The following is a 16,564-nucleotide window of genomic DNA, read 5'->3' as shown; positions in this document are numbered from 1 at the left end:
ATTCTCAACCTACTACAATCCAATCCAAAATGTTGGATGTCAAAATTCTTCTGTTATGTTACTGTAAGGATTACACCAAATGGGGAAAGTTGTAAGCGGTGAATGCGACTCTCCATGTTTACTGCCAAACAACCATACGATAAGCATTGTAATTGTAGTTCAGTTTATAATGTGAAAAATACGCTTCTATGTAAGGTTTTTCTTCTTTTCTTTTTTTTTAAATGGTTATCCAATTCTCGTGACTTGGGCTAGTAATAGTCTCTTAACAATACGTCATTTATTCTTCATTGATGCTCGTGAATAGAATCTTTTGTTATAGGGAATCCAATCCGTATACCATTGTTCGTAGTGCTTTTAGTCATCCATCAATCTTAAATGGACGAAACAGTAGGTACCAATCGACTTAAATAACTACAACAGAGTTGCAGTTGTGTCCCATCTGGGGGTTATACAACTACTAACGAAACCTCCGTAATACGACAGGTTCAATTGCGTATACACTCTATTAGCTTTTTTACATGATATTTAGTTCCCTTAAGCTGTATAGTTTGTCACTTTCGGTGCGTACATGGGAGTTAAAATTATTTACACCTTGCTTGTCTTGTTTAGTACTCGAATAATTGTTAACTCACTTTCCGTTATAATAATTAATAATAATAATAATCCAAATAGTGATACGTAGCAAAAATTGCTACTATCCTTATAATACAAATTTATTTCATTGCTACCGAAATTTTTCTTAATCAGTTTATCAAACTACGATTAACTGTATTAAATTTAATTACGATAGTAAGTGCATAAATGATAATGTCATTTTACAAAAACTATTATGTCTCTTTATAAAGTACTTGTGTACCCTTACAAATGTATGGTAAATAGTCAATTGCATGAACTACCTGAGGTTTATCCATGGAATCTTTCATCCATTCGTTGATTGCTAACAGTCTTCCAAACTTTCTGACCATTTTTAGAGAGGTCCGTTTCTTTTCCGATTTCGTTTAAAAATTCCTTTGTAGTTTGTACAACTTCCTGGTATAGAACCGGGTACTCACTTTGGTGAAGAATTCCTTGACCGCGTGAATCAATTAATTGGAACGAAATATGTCTGGAGATGATAATGCAGATGATCTTATAAATTCTGATGTTTTCAGAGGAGGATTTTCGGATTTGAATCATCAGGATTTTCAAAACGTATCCATCTCGCCGGATCATTCAGCACCAAATGCTAACGCTGAATCTGAAATCCGTTCTTACATGGAAGGAGTTAATGATAATGCTTCCCCGGGTCCACTTTTTGAAGCGAATCGCTCTATTGCTGAAGACACTATGAATTCTTCGACTAGTTCGACAAAAGGTCGAGAGTCTTTAAACAAAGATGACCAACAGACCTTAAAAATACGAATTATGGAAATTGAGGCTAAGAACACAAAAGATCCTGTTGTCAAGATGAATATACGAGTAAGAATTTCATTTGATAGTTTTCCTTACTATCTAACACTTATTTTTTAGGCTAATATTAATGGGTATCGTTCAAAAATATACAAAAATGTACGAAGGACCCATGGAGAAATTAATAAACTAGCACGATACTTTATGTCTACTCATCCGGAATGTCTTATTCCTGCTGTTCCAGAGGTTTTCACTTCAGCCGGCATCGGTGGTAGAGATGACATGCAATACATGGTAAATGGCTTACAATCTTGGTTGAATTATGTTTCAGCAAATCCAAATTTGCTCCATGATCCAGAATTGAAGTTATTTGTTGAAAGCGATTACGGGTATTCTCCATTAGTGAGTACCGGAAACCCTACGTCCGGTCTTAAGAGAAAAGCACTAAAACAACTTCCTTTGCCCCCCGACTCTTGTGAAGAGTTGGCAACGTTGCGCCCAGTAGTTAAATCCTTCTACATTAATACGAAAGAAACTGAAATGAAGCTCAAAAAGCTAGTTGCTAAAAAGCAAGGTATGTTTATTTGTATATTTTCTTTCTTTATTCTGACCTAAAAAGCCTTAGCACGATCAAATATTGAACTAGGTCAAAGCATGATTGATTATGCTGCTGCTGAAGATCATACTGGTATGGCAAGTGCCATAAGTCGCTTAGGGAAGATGCTTCAATCTTTATCTGATGTTCGCCTGATGCAATCTACTACGCGACTTGTTACGTTTGCCGATACCCTTGCTTATGCATCTAACAATGCATTTGTTGCAAAGGTATGCTTATTCGTAAATGATATTCATCTAACATTGTCATAGGAAATTCTCTCGAATAGACACATTTTAATGCGCGATTTAATTACCGCGCAGAATCAAACAAATGCTTGTCTTTCTTCTGCAAATCGTCTGCAAAGCAATCCAAAGATCAGCAAAGCACGTACTGATGAAGCTTTAGATGCTCTTGAGACATCAAGGTTACACGAAAAGGAACTTTCCCAAAAGCTGGCTTATGTTACATTGAATTTAATGAACGAATCCAAAACATATAAAAAGCAAACATCCGCTACATTGCGGGAGTCTATTCGTGATTTTGTGGAGAAGGAGGCTTATTATGAGCGTCGAGTTCTAGCTACCTTGGAGTCCGTTCGACCTTACATACGAAACATTGATAATATGGGAGGTTTGTCTCGTCTTGGCCGTGAAGGTTTTCCTCGTAGATTAAGCAATCCTCCGCCAAGTCAGAAATTAAATCAAGATGCTTGGAACAATCGTAAGCGTTCTGGTTTTTCATATAAGTCTGATGTCTCTTCGCAGGCTGGAAATGGATCTTCAAATGTAAGTGAAAGTACCAATGATGGAGATGATCTTATAGAAAGGCATCAAGGAGCTGATAAGCTGGATCCCAAGAGTGTTGCTAGTTTATTGAATGCTATTTAGAGTTTAACTGAGATAACTTTAAATGATGATTATGTTAATGAACTCAATTAATTCCTACGTTCTCTAATATCCAATTTTGTTTATAAAAGTAAAATGATCTATTGAATCCTTTTTTTGGGTATAATGTATTAGGGAAAGACAATAAATACCAAGTTATTTACCATGTCTCTTGAAAGAACCTTCTTTCTTTTTCAAGCTTTTTTAGAAACTCATAACCTTCGGATATACTCTCACCTGCAAATTTTGAGATAATGCCTGCAATGGCATCACGAACAGCATTCGGCATACTTCCTGATGAACCGCAAACACATACCATTCCTCCCTCTTCACGTAGTGTATGATATATCATTTCTTCATATTCTTGGATTTTATGTTGAACATATACTTTCTTCTCTTGGTCGCGAGAAAATGCGCAATACAACTGTAAATTTCCGGCATTCTTGTGATACTCCCAATCTTCACGAAGAAGATAATCCATAGATTCCTTTCGACATCCAAAAAACAACACATTATTCTTGATTTCAAGATTCACCCTCTCTTGAATCAAACAGCGTAACGGTGCAACACCGGTACCAGGACCCACACCAATTAAAGGTCTGTCTAGTGTATAAGGAAGTGAAAGGAATCCTGGTAAAATTTCGATGTTAAAATGAATTCCTTGATGAAGATGTGCTAACCACCGACTACAGATTCCTTGTCGAGGCTCTTTTAGAATAGTCTGATACTTCACCAATGCAATTAGTAGCTCGAGTTTTCCTTCGCTCTGATTGCAGCGGTTTGCTATGGAATACTGCCGGCCACGAATTACAGGGAGAGCGTCTAAAGCGTATTCAAAAGGTATATGAACCGAGTGAAACTCTTGCAGAGTTTCAAGTAATGTTCTACGAGGTCTGGTAACATAGTCATAATAATCGTCTAAACCTTCAAGACTAGCAAACTCTAACAGCCTTTCTTTGTGTAAATCATCATTTGTGAAATGTGCAGCGTATTCAAAGAAGGTACGATTTGGCACAGAATGTATGGAAATAACGTACTTCACAAAATTGAAAACTGTTAATGGATTTGGGAGCCAAGGGTTTTTTCGTTCTGGAATATTAGAGGTTATAAATACTAAATCATCAGCGAAGGAATCCCACTTCAAACACCTCAGAAAACTATGGACACTCTCATCATCATTCCAGGGATACAAAACTGCAATATCTCCTGGTTTCCAACTCACCGAGCTGGGTAGTGAAAGTCCAACCTTTCTAACATCCTGCCAGTGCTTGTCTGCAGTTATGCGATTATTTTCTTGGAGGGTAGAGGGGATCGCTCCTCTCGTGTGTTGCGGTTGTTCTGTTAATTCATGTGTATTACCAGATCGAATAATTGAATAAGAGGGAGGTATGTTTTCGGAATCTCTGAGAGCTGGTTGAGATGGAGTTTTGACGGTTGCCAATGCGGAGCTTAAATGTGTGCACCAAAATGCAAATCCACCTTCGACCCTAAAAGCTGTGAGTATGAAAATTTATTATATGGTAGTAAACATACCCTTGAGGGTGTTGCTCGTCACCTTCACCTCTAGGACAAAAGCTTTGAGCACCAAGTTGTCGAAGACGGCTATCCAATTTCTTTGAGGCCCAATTGTATCTAAAAGTTAGTTTGCAATTATCAGGGAATTATAAGCCTTTACTACCTTACGTAAGAGGTATCACCACACCCAAAAACAGCGTATTGCATATCATCAAGAAGATTCATGGGAAGACGTTTTTTAAGTAAAAATTTCCAAAATTTCTAAAGAAATCAGCCGCCATCTTCTTATATAATACATACCCGCATATTTAAAGGCATTTCACCTTGTCCCGTGGTACTGCAAACAAACACGCAAAGGAGAGGTTCAATTAGTTTTTGCTGTCATGTTAGACACTTCTTTTTAGAGTTTATAAGGCTTACAGTATCAAATTCATCCATAGGAAGTGTAACTACTCTATACCCGAGGCGGATCAGATTTCTATACAGTCTCTCCGACAATTCTTCTGCAGTGCCTGTTTCAGAGCCATAAAGAACATATATAGGTTTCGTTTCCATTTTTTAGATTTACATTTAATCAAACACGAAGGAATAGATCAAAAAATATACGGAAGGTAATAGTCTTGGTCCAGCTTGCGGATTTACCAATTTTGATGTTTTGGAACCATTTGCTTAACGAAGCTAAAATTAATTAGACTCAGATTTACGAGACATATATATTCATATATGTCATTTTCAGATAATTTATCATATTAAATTCTGCTAAATATAATATAAATAAATAAATAATTGAGAAAAAAATATCCAACAGCAATTTAAATATGTAAGGAAGCCTACTTTCTTTTCAAATAAAAAGTATGTTCAAAAAAAATATTATAAGTGATTGAAAAAAAAAATACGAGAAAAAACTAAGCCATTAAACATATTGTCGCCAAAGTTCATATTCGAGTTTTATTCTACTAGATTCTTGAAAAGCAAAGAATAATATCGATAATGACAAATTCGTTAACTCGTCCATAAGTTTGATAAAACAGATATCCAAAGGGAAATTCAGATCCTAATTTCAGTTCTCTCGTAAATTACATATATATGCGTAATTCACCAATGTATGTTTCTGATGTTATAAAAAGATATAGAGATTGTAGGAACGAAATTTACTTTATCTTGAAATTATAGAGTAGCTGAGTATACTTCAGGATAAGCATGATGGAAGCATTTGTTAATGAACTCACAATCATCTCCTACCTGACATATTCAAAAAACACCTTCCTGAATGATCAATTAATTTATTTTTCTTTCTGTAATGCATTTGATCTAATTAATAATCATTATTTTTTTATCTAATATGTTTCACTTAACCATGCAGTAACAATGATAACCATTCAGCGTTGGGAGGCACATAGGAAGAACACTACCGCTGCTTACCTTTCGCAATACTCTATAAACTTTCAGAATATCCAATACGCGTTTTTTAGGCATTTTCTCCATTTATAAAACTCTTTCTTTTTATAAATAATAACTTATAACATTTGAATCGACTATATTTGAAAACCAAAAGAATGAAGCGAAAAGGAACCTTCCAATCACCTTTAATTGAAAAAGACATTAACACGGTTAAAACCAATTCAACTCAAATTACTGCTTCATCAAAACTTAAACTAGATAATGAATCAAACGAGGTTGCAAAAGACCAAGTATATTGCACTATTCTCTGGTAAAACTTTTGTGATTTAAGGCGTAATGCTAACAAAGCAGGCGAAAGATAACCATGAAAAAACATAAAACTTGGGAAGGAGATGGCTATATGGTTTGTGAAGGAAGTAACTATACTATTTATAATGCGGATTGGTCAAAGTACTAGCAGTTGTTGGAAATCGTACATACTAATTGTCTGTGCTAGAATTGGGAGTAGTACTATACGCGATTTTTCGTTTGATGAAGGTGATATGTTTCGTGTGGGAGGAAAAGAAATAACTGTACGAGTGTTTGTATAAGGGATATACATGACCTTTTCTTATATTCTCATATCCGAACTAACGAAATTCAGGTGGAAAATATGATGTCAAAAGAAGAGTTTAATAGTGGATGTCTTTCAAATCGCCAATTGAATGATGTGCATCTTCCAGATACGTACATGTCGAGGAAAAAGGGTTCTTTCCAAAGTCCAATTAATCAGACATCGAACTTGCCTCGCAGGCCACGAGTCGCACAACAGCCAAGGCATGACCCAAATGCTGCTGGATCTTTAGTAATGCAAAGACCAATGTCGTGGAATGACGAGTATGCTCCGAGAATGTTAAGAATCTTCGTACTGATTTTTCAGGGAACATGTCGATGTCGTCGTGGATACCTTCCTAAGCAAACAGTTACAGCCTCATCAACGCGAAGGAATTTGCTTTCTCTACAATTGCTTAACAGGTATCAGTAATAAGTACGGGCGTTGTGCTATACTAGCTGATGAAATGGGATTGGGTAAAACGCTGCAAACGATAACGGTTATTTGGACATTACTAAGTATGCTATTCATGATATGGTCATAACTAATAATTGATATTTAGAACAAAACTATCAAGCGAGTCAAAACAATACGATTAAGAATGTTATGGTAGTAACACCAGTCACTCTCTTACAGGTACGATATTTCTGTTTTAAACTATTCTTAACCAAAAGAATTGGCATGACGAATTTTATAAGTGGCTTGGTCGTGAACGCATTTATGTTTGTATGGCTAAAAGTCAAGCAGACTTTGAAGAGTTCTTTCGCAACCGAAATTATTCTGTATTAATTATAGGTTATGAAATGGTATGGATCTTTGGCCCTTTTGTTATTGCGTGTAACTAACCAAATTTAGGCTTGCTGCTGTATTCGTAAAACAACTCTACCCGGGAAAATAGACTTGCTGGTTTGTGATGAAGGTACGTTCAACCTTAGTTTTTACATTCTAAACGAAATTTTTTAGCCCATCGATTGAAATCCATGCAAAGTCAAGCTTGGATTGTATTACATAAATTAAAAATCGAAAGAAAATTATTGTTAACTGGAACTCCAATGCAAAATGGTACGTTATAGATGATTTAAAAAGGTTACTTACAAGTAGATTTGATGGAATTTTACTCAATGGTAAATTTCCTTATCCCTGGATTGTTTGGAAGCGTTTCGTCTTTTAAAAATCAGTTTGAGAAACCTATAGTTAGAAGTAGAGCAATGTTTGCTACTCAAAGAGACCAAGAATTGGGTAGTGCAAGATTAAGTAGAGTATGAAAAGAAACCTTGCACCTTATTAATGTTTACCTAGTTACTGGAATACACGAAAGATTTTATCCTCCGAAGAAAAACGAGTGTGCTAGCTAAACATCTTCCTCCCAGGCGTATGTACATTTTATCAACTTCTACTAACCGATAGATGACATTACTTTTTTCATTAGCCCTACTGCTTGCCAAAAGCGAAGTTACAAAGAAGCTCTGAAAAACTATAAGAACTACAGTCAAGAGGAAAAGAAAGGAAAACATTTGGTTACACTATCAACTTTGAGTCAGATATGTAACAGTTCTCTTCTAGTTGATAAGTTGCACTTGGAAGTACGTATGTTCTGCAAAGTATATCGGCTGACAGTTTAGCACATAGGTATTCGAGATTTACTTAAATCTTCTGGGAAGTTAGAGGTTATTAAGTCGCTTTTGGAACTATTTTCCACGCAAAAAGCAAAAGCCGTCATTGTTTCACAGTTTACCGAAACATTGAAACTCTTACAGAGATTATTGTTGGAACTAAAAATTCCGTATTTGACATTGCTTGGAAGTACTCCACACTCAGAAAGAGGTAGTCTTGTTGAAAAATTTAATAAGTCAACCTTCGATGAGACTTGTAAGAAGCTATTTTTATGTACAATTACTAATCATATAGCGGTGCTTTTACTGTCCAGCAAGGCTGGTGGATGCGGACTTAATCTTACAGGAGGGAGTAGACTTATTCTTTTTGAGCCTAGTATGTACGATTCATTTAACATTTGCTAATTCTGTTCAGGTTGGAATCCAGCACAGGATTTGCAGGCACTTTCTCGAATATATCGGACCGGTCAGAGACATTCCACGGGAATTTATGTACTGTTGAGGTAATATTTTTTCACATTGCACTATTAACTAAGTTGAAGTGCTGGTATGCTCGATGAACGTATATATATCCGACAGAATACGAAACAAGGTTTGTCGGATTCATTCCTTGTAAGTTACATAGACATTTACTAAGTATCAATAAAGCTAATTTCGAAAGGATTCTGATGAAAGTCAAAGACAAAACTGTTTTGCTTCAGACGATTTAAGGGAATTATTTACATATGATGAAAATGAAGTTTGTTTGATCAACCAGTTGCTACATAAATCGAGCCTTATGTGCCAAGAGAAAAACTCACTGAAGAGTGAAAATACTGATGATAATTTTATTGAGCATAATCATGACATGATGTCGTTATCGGAAGACAATACTAATAGCGCGTGGAAGAAAGCATCAGAATATCGAGTACCGCAATATGTATGTACCTCCTAGATATTTTTATACTAATATTTTAGGAGTTAATTTCCATAGCAAATGCTTTTTCTGATTGGAACTGGATTTTCCAAACCTCAGAGATATATGAAGCTGGAGTAAGTTGTCTCATTCCACAAAATGAAGGGTTTATAAATTGTTTTATGTATAGAATTTATTCTTGAGGAATATCGGACGATGAGACTGGTTTTTTACCCATCATCACAAGTGTTCGGTCACAAGCAGCGGTTACTGGGCATTTTCTATGAGCCATGATAAGCATCCTAAGACGAACAATTTCCTCTCTAAGATTGTTGGCTTCTTTCAACAGGGATTTATTCTCTGTCGTATAATGTTTTGTCCGCTTCTGTAGATCATCTATATGCTTCTTCTTTCTTATCCTGCACTTATGAGCTGCTTCTCTATTTCTGGCCTTTTTGTTACTTGGAAACTCCTCTGTTTGTTTTCCCATTGACTTCTTTGCTGGTGTTTCGAAATAACTAGTTTCACGAGAAAACCTTTCGCTTGTGGAACTATCAGATCTAGCACTGGGGCTATTCGGAGGGCTAAAATTAGAATCAGAGTCATTCTCATAGTCGTATCTTATCTCTTGAGAAGTTAAAGGAGAAGGAGAACTATTCAAAACAGGCGTGTTAAATTTTTGGCACTTTTCCCATATAAGTTGATTTGACCAATATTGGGTAAAGGCCGGTGATGGTTTATACTTATTCTCTTTTTCAAAGTGATGAGCATGCGATGGGGAATTTACATCGGTCTTGCTCATGTCTTGATTAGACAATTCTTTTGTTGATTCATGAGTCATAGCCAAGTTGCCTTGATTGCTCGCCATTTTAAGGTAAAGTTTATTAGTTAATAGTACTCTTTTGTAAAGTCTTAAATAGTTTCATAATAATTTCTCTGTAAAAAAGAGATTGTTACCGTCCTCTTCTTGTCAAAGCGGTAAGATGAATTCGATTTTTTTAAGCCACTGATTCACTAGACAAGGGACTCTCAAGACAAGACAGATTCAATACAAAGAGCGAGTTCAGTTGGATAAGAATACTTTTACTAAAATACTTTTTCTTCTGTTGCTAGAGAAGAATGAGGATTCATTCGGTGTCACAAGTCGTGGCTGTATCAGCGACACGCAAAATGTAAACAAACAAACAAACAAACAAACAGCCAATCAATATTGCTACTTATTTAGATTAACTACACTCGCCATATCCTAACGAATAAATTATATATTAAAAACAATTATTAATACGAAAACACAAATTCATATGATCCTGCATTCAGTAATTTCGACATCGTTTTGCATTTTCACAATCCATTAATCATAAACCATAAATGATAGGAAACAAATTTCCTTTAAACTTTACTTGCAGCTATTGAAGGAGCTCAACAATTCGGAGAGCCAAATCCTCTGACTCACTTCGGGTACTAGCTTCAGCATATACACTGAATTATTTGTTAGTGACTTATTTTTTTTTATTAAAAAAAAAGAAACAAAAAAGCACATACCGTATAGCATTCTCTGTGTCGGAAGGTCTCACAAAAGCTCTTCCGTTGGTATATTTTGCAACCAATGCGTCTATTTTTTGCTGTAATCCTTCAGGAGTTATCAGCTTGCGTTCTGCATCCGTCGTTGTGTATATGGAGCGATCAGGAACATCGCACTTTATTAAGCGACTAGGAATTTCAGCAAATATATGATTCCATTCCCTTAAAAAGAAATTTTTATATGCCAGGATTACTTCAACCAGTAGCATATTAGCTAGGGCATCACCGCAAGCAGGGTTTACAAGTTGAATTACCGACTTAAGGGCTTTTATAGCATTAAACTGAGCGGGAGATAAAACTTCGTGGGTATTGATAGCCGACAAAGCAGAAGGAGAAAACAAAATCGACCCGTGTCCGTTAGCTTCGAAGTAAATCCCAATATCATATGCTTGAGCGGCCCATTGCAAATTCTTAAGACCAGGGGAAACACAAGTTACCGGAATTTTCAATGTTTTTTGAACATAAGACGTACTAGCTCCATTTGCATAAGCTGTCTGTACAAGCCCAACCTGCAACTGTAAACCGGCTGCACGAATCAAGTCTAATAAGTAAAGAGCAAACAATGAGGCAATTTTGTCTCCATCTAGAATATGAAAACTATGAGAACCATTATAATAGTACAAAAGTCGATCAGCGTCGGCATCAAACGAAACGTATCTTACGTCTTTCTGCACAGAAATGTTAGAAGGAGGTCTCTGTTGGTTTAGGACGTAATCAATACCACTCTAAAAATTCAAGGTTAGTGAAAATGAAAAGAAAAGTAAAGTAAAAAGTAATTACCGTGGTAGTCAATTCCGAGGAGCAATCTGTATGATCGTTTACAATTTCTACTTGTAGGAAGTCTTGATTAATCTCTTTTAATAGCTTTTTCAGCTTGACTGCACCAACTCCATTCGCAGCATCAACGACGACTGACGGGCACACATGTTTAGAAGCCATCAAGGAATGAAAGGCCTCAGAGAGCCTGTGAAAATAACCTTCCTCTGTAGGTACACCAATACTATCGGCGGTATTATAGACAGGAGTAGATTTCACGAGATAGTGTAACTGTGGAGTACTGAGAACATGATAATCTACGCATCGTGCTTTTAGCACCTTAGCAGCAGCCATAACAGGTTCTACTAAATGTTTTGAAGATGTTCTATATAGTTAGAAAGAGTAAACTGGATGCGATAGCAATTCTCATACCTAGTATCATAAGCTACAAATACCTGAGCATTTTTCTCGGCTGGCATTTGAGACTTTTTGAAGATAGAGGAGAGACAAACCGTAAGCTCATCAGCGGAATCAGCATTTACAACTTGATCTAAATAGCCTTCCCACTTTTGTGTATCATAACTGCTCAAAACGTTCACGATTTTTAAAACATGCTCACCAGGTGAAGTGTGAGAAGCAGTGATCATGACTGTTGGGTATTGTCAGTACTGTGTATATAGGGAGAATGATAAGTGAATTACATACCTCCAACTGGTTGTGAATGTAATTTTGCAGACAAAGTAGCTGCGATGATCCCTAATCGAAAAGCAGCACTCGAAAGAAACTCCGTGCTATCACCAACATTAGAATACTCGAATGCAAAAAGAAATTAGAATACAAAATACCTTGCTCGATATCCGCCGATGTTATAGTGTATCTGGGTAGGACATATTTTCGGGAATTTATCAGATTCACGTACTAGTTCAGCAACGGTCTCATGAAGTACGTCCTCCTCTGAATCAGACATTACTATTCAGCGTATTTAAAAACCAAGAATAAAGCTGCAGATTGTAATAAGTATTTTTTAGCTGCGATTGCAACTACTACGAATCAAGTTCAACCTGTGGAGTGCTTAAGTAGGATACGGTTTCACAATTGCAACAGAGTAGAGGAAAACTACGTTCTATTTGCTTTCTTATTTTTATCTTTATAAGCAGATATAATCGCGTCCAACAATAGAACTAGTATGCAGACAAAGGAATATGATCTGCATTTTCAAGCTGGGGAATATATAGCGAGACATTACGAGGCATTGCGTGCTAATAGTCAAAAACAGTTGGAAATCGCCGATTGTATGAAAAGTCTCAGAGTTTTAATGCAATTGTATACGAAAAAAAAATAAAATTTATATCAACGAGTAGCGTCAAATGAACAAGGCTATATAAGAGAGGCTAACAAATTGTTGGAAGCCAAACTTCAACTTGCACCATATCATAGTAAAAAATGTCGTTACCTTCTTTGTTTCTTCTACCAGGTAGAAAAACTCATTGGAAAAATGGGTTGCTCAAAATTAATAAATTTAAAGAAAAAAGCAAAAAGGATTTCAATCTATCAACAGTGAAAGCAAGACTTGTGTCATCGAGGATTTTAGTATGAAATATGAAATATCCATATTACGCTCTTAGTTTGGAAAAATATTAACATCAGGAAAGTCAATTGGTTTTTGTACCACTACGTACCAATTCCTTTTAAATTAGAAACAAAGTTAGCAAGTCATGTAATTTTGCGCTTAAAATGGTAGCACCTCAGCCAAAAATGAACTGAATTCGACGAACCACGGTGAAAGCTTCTAAGGTAACTGATTCTATCATTTATCTGCGTTTCTATTATTATTATTATTATTATTTTTACTTATTTTTAAGCTCTTAATTAATAGTTTGACTTCCTATAAGGAAAATTAAAAGAACCATTTGGTTTACTATAATATCATTCATCTGGTAACAATCTCAGGTTACAAATATCCTTTTATTATACTAAATGGAAGAATCTATATGGCACAAGCCAGGAAGACCAGAAAGAAAAGAGTTTTTCTCTTTTTTAATTAATCCTTGTATCCTTTCCTTTTCCTTGGACTCAGTACGGTTACACCGATCTGATCTTGACCTTGGAAAAACCTGTATCTAAGTTTGTTACCTTTTCAAGTTCAATCAAAGAACAGTAAAAGAGATCTAATTAATTATAGTTTGTATTAAAAAAGCTTTTCCGTTTCCTACTTTGGTGTCTGAAAAGAAATTACTCGTGGTGGTTACTTATCCGAAGCAGTCCGTATACTACCACAACCTACTAACCCCCATCTCCTCGAGTTTAGCTGAAAGCCCATTGAATTGATTTCTAGGATGTTGAGAACTGGTTTTATTCGAAGAGCAGCTTGCTTCCGTCCTTTAAAGGCTTCTGTTCCATCCTATCGACCTCTTTCTTTTACCGCTTTTCGTCTTAACAAAAATCAAGAAAGTATGTGTTTATAGGTAGAAAACGCTGAGTGTTTCTGAATGAAGAAGGCATAAAGTGGATTAACACATGATTTTACTTTTTCTCTTTTGGATGCCTTCAACTTGCTTTGATGGTTTTCAGTTGACTGGCTTTTTCTCTTTCGTATCCATCTTAAGACACTCTTATTTGTCCAATATATACGTTTCTTTATTGTCTTTCTCTTTCGGGAACCCAGCTAGACTTTTAAGAAAAGAATCTCTGTTACTAACCAATTTTCTTTAGTTACAAAGTCTGCCGCTCAAGAGCTCGCCAGCGCTAAAGAGGCTTCTGATTTGATCGGCCCTGGTGGTCGTGAAGGTGAAGTTCCTACCGATATTGAACAAGCCACTGGTTTGGAGCGTTTGGAACTCTTGGCCGAATTGTCTGGTCAAGATGCTTTCGATATGAAGCCTTTGGATGCTTCCCGTAAGGGAACCTTGAATGACCCTATCATTGTCACTTCTCTTGATCCCTACCGTCACATTGGCTGTAGCGGAAGTCCCTCTGGCTCTCACGATTTGATTTGGATGACTGTGAACGAGCACAAGCCTCGCCGTTGCCCTGAATGCGGTTCTGTCTACAAACTGAAGTACAATGGTGATCCTCATGCATCTCATCATTAATCGCTCTTTTTTTCACCGCAGCTATTCTTTAGTAGTTATAATAATATCCATTATTTTTTTTAATTCTCTTGCATCCATCAAGTTGTTAATAATAACGTTTGTGATGTCTTTTTGCCCACCGTTGCTGTAAGTAAGATACATAGATATCACTGTTTATCTTTTTTTTTTCATGTCTGTTCTAAAAACCGATTTGCAAATGAATGTACAATAAAGAAAAGAATTTCGTCTTACTTTGGTAAAATCAAACTATAATAACCAAACTTCTTTATTAAAATAACTTAAGTAAATTAAAACATTTAATAAAACACTATCATAACGTTTAATCGCAATCATAAAGACGGAATTAAATCACTGAACCGATCTGGCAAACAAGAAAACCCTTGGAACAGCTTTAAGAATATATTATACATAATAGTTTTACAACTTTCAGGCCATTATCGAATTAAATTTAACCAAGTAAAGTTTTTTGGAGCCAGTCAATGACCATAGACGGATCTTTGCTTGGAGCCATGTGACCCACCTTGTTTGACAGTGTAAACGCAAGATTTCGCTCATCTAATGTAAAACCAAAAGGTGAATTCAAGTCTGGAATTTCCTGAAATCCTTGCCATCCGTTCCAAGTTGTATTTTGTAACGCCAACAATGAACCAGTCCAAAGAAGTTGAAAGTCTAGAGCACCAGCCAAAAACGAGACCTTGTAATTTTGAACCAATTCAGGAATAGCCTCTTCTAATATGGAAGGAGCACCGTTTTTAACAATATCTCCATAAACATCGTAGTTGCAGCCGTTTCCAAAAATCCCCTTTGAAGATGTCAGAGCGGATTCAACATGTATGGCATGTAACTGCTTTTGAACATCCTTTCTGTTTAAGTAAGTTGTAAGGGGATCGTTGTTGCTGTTAAAACTACAGTCCAATGTTATGTCATAAGTAATCATGCAGTGATTTTTCAAATATAATAAAAAGTCAGTAAGTGTATATGTGTCACAGTCTGTAATCATCTGGAACGCTTCTTTGATATTTCCGGAATCGGAATCAGAATCAGCTTGGCGTTTTTTCTTGGAAAAAGAATTGGTTAAATTGACACGAGGTTTGGGAATTGGGGTTTGCTCAGCAGGAAATTGCATTCTTTCCAAAACTTCGGCATAGCCACATTGTTGATTTTTTGCTGCAAAAAACGTTGAAACTTCAGCCGATTCGTTTGTATAATACAGGCCCATTTTATTTACATGGTCCAACCACATAGAAGCGGTAATGGTATTTTGGGTTTCATAATCAGAAAGCAAACCACTAATGATACCAAGACCTCCAAAGGGAATAGCATGTAATTCTGGGTCGGAACGAAGAGCTTGCGCAAAGTAAGCACCCCAAACACTTCCATAGCTTTCACCCACGAGGTATAATTCTTTCTCCTTCATTTCAGGAAACTTGGCATAGAATGACTTCAATGTTTGAATGAAGTCGCTAGTAGCTATGGACACTGTGGAAGCGAGGGGTGAACCTTGTGAATAACCAGTTCCAAATGGCTGATCGATCCACATCATATTGGCAAATCTTGTCCATGAATTCGGGTTATCTTGGGGAGTTTGATGATTAGGATCAAGAATGATGGGTCCATTTTCGCTGAAAAATCCTAAGGTTCCGGCACAACCAGGTCCACCTTGGAGCCAAACAATAAATTTATCAGTGGGAGTGATGGCAGGAGCAAAGGTGTAGAAAATCTGCTTAAAATTTTCAGCGCTGAGGTATCCTGAATATAGCTCTGGAAGAGAACCACTGTACTCGGGAAGAGACGTAACCAGGTCAGGATTCATAGCTTTTGAAGAGGAATTGTAGCTTGGCTGTGGAATTGGTACCGAGGAAGCATTGCTACTGTTTAGAGAAGAACGAGGATAGATTGGATAAGGAGGATAAGCTGGAAATGAGTGTACAGTGTACAACAAAAATGACAGGAGCAAAACATGAACAGCCAAATTCATCTCGAATTTAATTTTTTTTTTAATTTCCTACATGGGTTAGTTTTTCAATCTCAATCATACTAAGGATTTCAGCAATGTACCAAAAACTACACCCGGCATCCATAGCGCAAAACATGTTGCTATTAAACAAGTTTATGAAAAAAACTCATATAAAAGACACTTACAAAAAGATTAAAATTTTATAGAATCGACTAGTTCATACAGTTTCCGAGTCCATTCTGTCAATGTATAAATAATATTCCAAACAATGAAGGGCTGGCAAAAGAATGC

The 16,564-nt window shown here is 36.3% G+C and overlaps 7 protein-coding genes across 7 annotated transcripts; 3 read left to right on the top strand and 4 right to left on the bottom strand.

Moving 5' to 3' along the window:
- The first annotated feature begins 861 nt into the window (after positions 1 to 861).
- On the top strand, positions 862 to 5,090 carry SOCG_02022 (retromer complex subunit Vps17). The gene is made up of 4 exons (XM_013160516.1): positions 862 to 1,458; positions 1,510 to 1,963; positions 2,009 to 2,214; positions 2,257 to 5,090. The coding sequence occupies exons 1-4, from the start codon at positions 1,102 to 1,104 to the stop codon at positions 2,872 to 2,874; spliced, it is 1,635 nt and encodes a 544-aa protein (XP_013015970.1). The 5' UTR covers positions 862 to 1,101; the 3' UTR covers positions 2,875 to 5,090.
- On the bottom strand, positions 2,886 to 5,050 carry SOCG_02021 (NADPH-dependent diflavin oxidoreductase). The gene is made up of 5 exons (XM_013160515.1): positions 4,807 to 5,050; positions 4,687 to 4,764; positions 4,550 to 4,647; positions 4,405 to 4,503; positions 2,886 to 4,358 (listed from the first exon to the last, which is right to left on the bottom strand). The coding sequence occupies exons 1-5, from the start codon at positions 4,939 to 4,941 to the stop codon at positions 3,032 to 3,034; spliced, it is 1,737 nt and encodes a 578-aa protein (XP_013015969.1). The 5' UTR covers positions 4,942 to 5,050; the 3' UTR covers positions 2,886 to 3,031.
- Positions 5,091 to 5,806: 716 nt separating the features above from the next.
- Positions 5,807 to 9,090, top strand: SOCG_02020 (ATP-dependent DNA helicase Rdh54; the record flags this gene model as incomplete). Its single annotated transcript, XM_013160514.1, has 18 exons — positions 5,807 to 6,097; positions 6,139 to 6,237; positions 6,284 to 6,359; positions 6,431 to 6,663; positions 6,707 to 6,897; positions 6,942 to 7,015; positions 7,054 to 7,185; positions 7,235 to 7,298; positions 7,343 to 7,441; positions 7,481 to 7,638; positions 7,679 to 7,751; positions 7,787 to 7,962; positions 8,002 to 8,248; positions 8,288 to 8,368; positions 8,408 to 8,495; positions 8,535 to 8,604; positions 8,654 to 8,911; positions 8,950 to 9,090. Exons 1-18 carry the CDS (start codon positions 5,943 to 5,945, stop codon positions 9,088 to 9,090), a joined length of 2,415 nt encoding a protein of 804 aa, XP_013015968.1. The 5' UTR covers positions 5,807 to 5,942.
- Positions 9,081 to 9,755, bottom strand: SOCG_02019 (transcription factor Atf31; the record flags this gene model as incomplete). The annotated part of the gene is made up of 1 exon (XM_013160513.1): positions 9,081 to 9,755. The coding sequence occupies one exon, from the start codon at positions 9,753 to 9,755 to the stop codon at positions 9,081 to 9,083; it is 675 nt and encodes a 224-aa protein (XP_013015967.1).
- A 261-nt stretch (positions 9,756 to 10,016) lies between these two features.
- Positions 10,017 to 12,434, bottom strand: SOCG_02018 (phosphoacetylglucosamine mutase). Its single transcript, XM_013160512.1, has 6 exons — positions 12,070 to 12,434; positions 11,930 to 12,015; positions 11,657 to 11,873; positions 11,249 to 11,609; positions 10,430 to 11,193; positions 10,017 to 10,366 (listed from the first exon to the last, which is right to left on the bottom strand). Exons 1-6 carry the CDS (start codon positions 12,189 to 12,191, stop codon positions 10,294 to 10,296), a joined length of 1,623 nt encoding a protein of 540 aa, XP_013015966.1. The 5' UTR covers positions 12,192 to 12,434; the 3' UTR covers positions 10,017 to 10,293.
- A 1,032-nt stretch (positions 12,435 to 13,466) lies between these two features.
- SOCG_02017 (cytochrome c oxidase subunit IV) lies at positions 13,467 to 14,389 on the top strand. Its single transcript, XM_013160511.1, has 2 exons — positions 13,467 to 13,675; positions 13,937 to 14,389. The coding sequence occupies exons 1-2, from the start codon at positions 13,561 to 13,563 to the stop codon at positions 14,314 to 14,316; spliced, it is 495 nt and encodes a 164-aa protein (XP_013015965.1). The 5' UTR covers positions 13,467 to 13,560; the 3' UTR covers positions 14,317 to 14,389.
- Positions 14,390 to 14,764: 375 nt separating this feature from the next.
- Positions 14,765 to 16,481, bottom strand: SOCG_02016 (serine carboxypeptidase Sxa2; the record flags this gene model as incomplete). Its single annotated transcript, XM_013160510.1, has 2 exons — positions 16,375 to 16,481; positions 14,765 to 16,321 (listed from the first exon to the last, which is right to left on the bottom strand). The coding sequence occupies exon 2, from the start codon at positions 16,292 to 16,294 to the stop codon at positions 14,765 to 14,767; it is 1,530 nt and encodes a 509-aa protein (XP_013015964.1). The 5' UTR covers positions 16,295 to 16,321; positions 16,375 to 16,481.
- Positions 16,482 to 16,564: the final 83 nt, after the last annotated feature.

Source organism: Schizosaccharomyces octosporus, assembly GCF_000150505.1.
Source record: "Schizosaccharomyces octosporus yFS286 unplaced genomic scaffold supercont6.1, whole genome shotgun sequence".
In the NCBI taxonomy this organism is placed as follows: domain Eukaryota; kingdom Fungi; phylum Ascomycota; class Schizosaccharomycetes; order Schizosaccharomycetales; family Schizosaccharomycetaceae; genus Schizosaccharomyces; species Schizosaccharomyces octosporus.
This window is presented reverse-complemented; position numbering and strand designations above follow the sequence as displayed.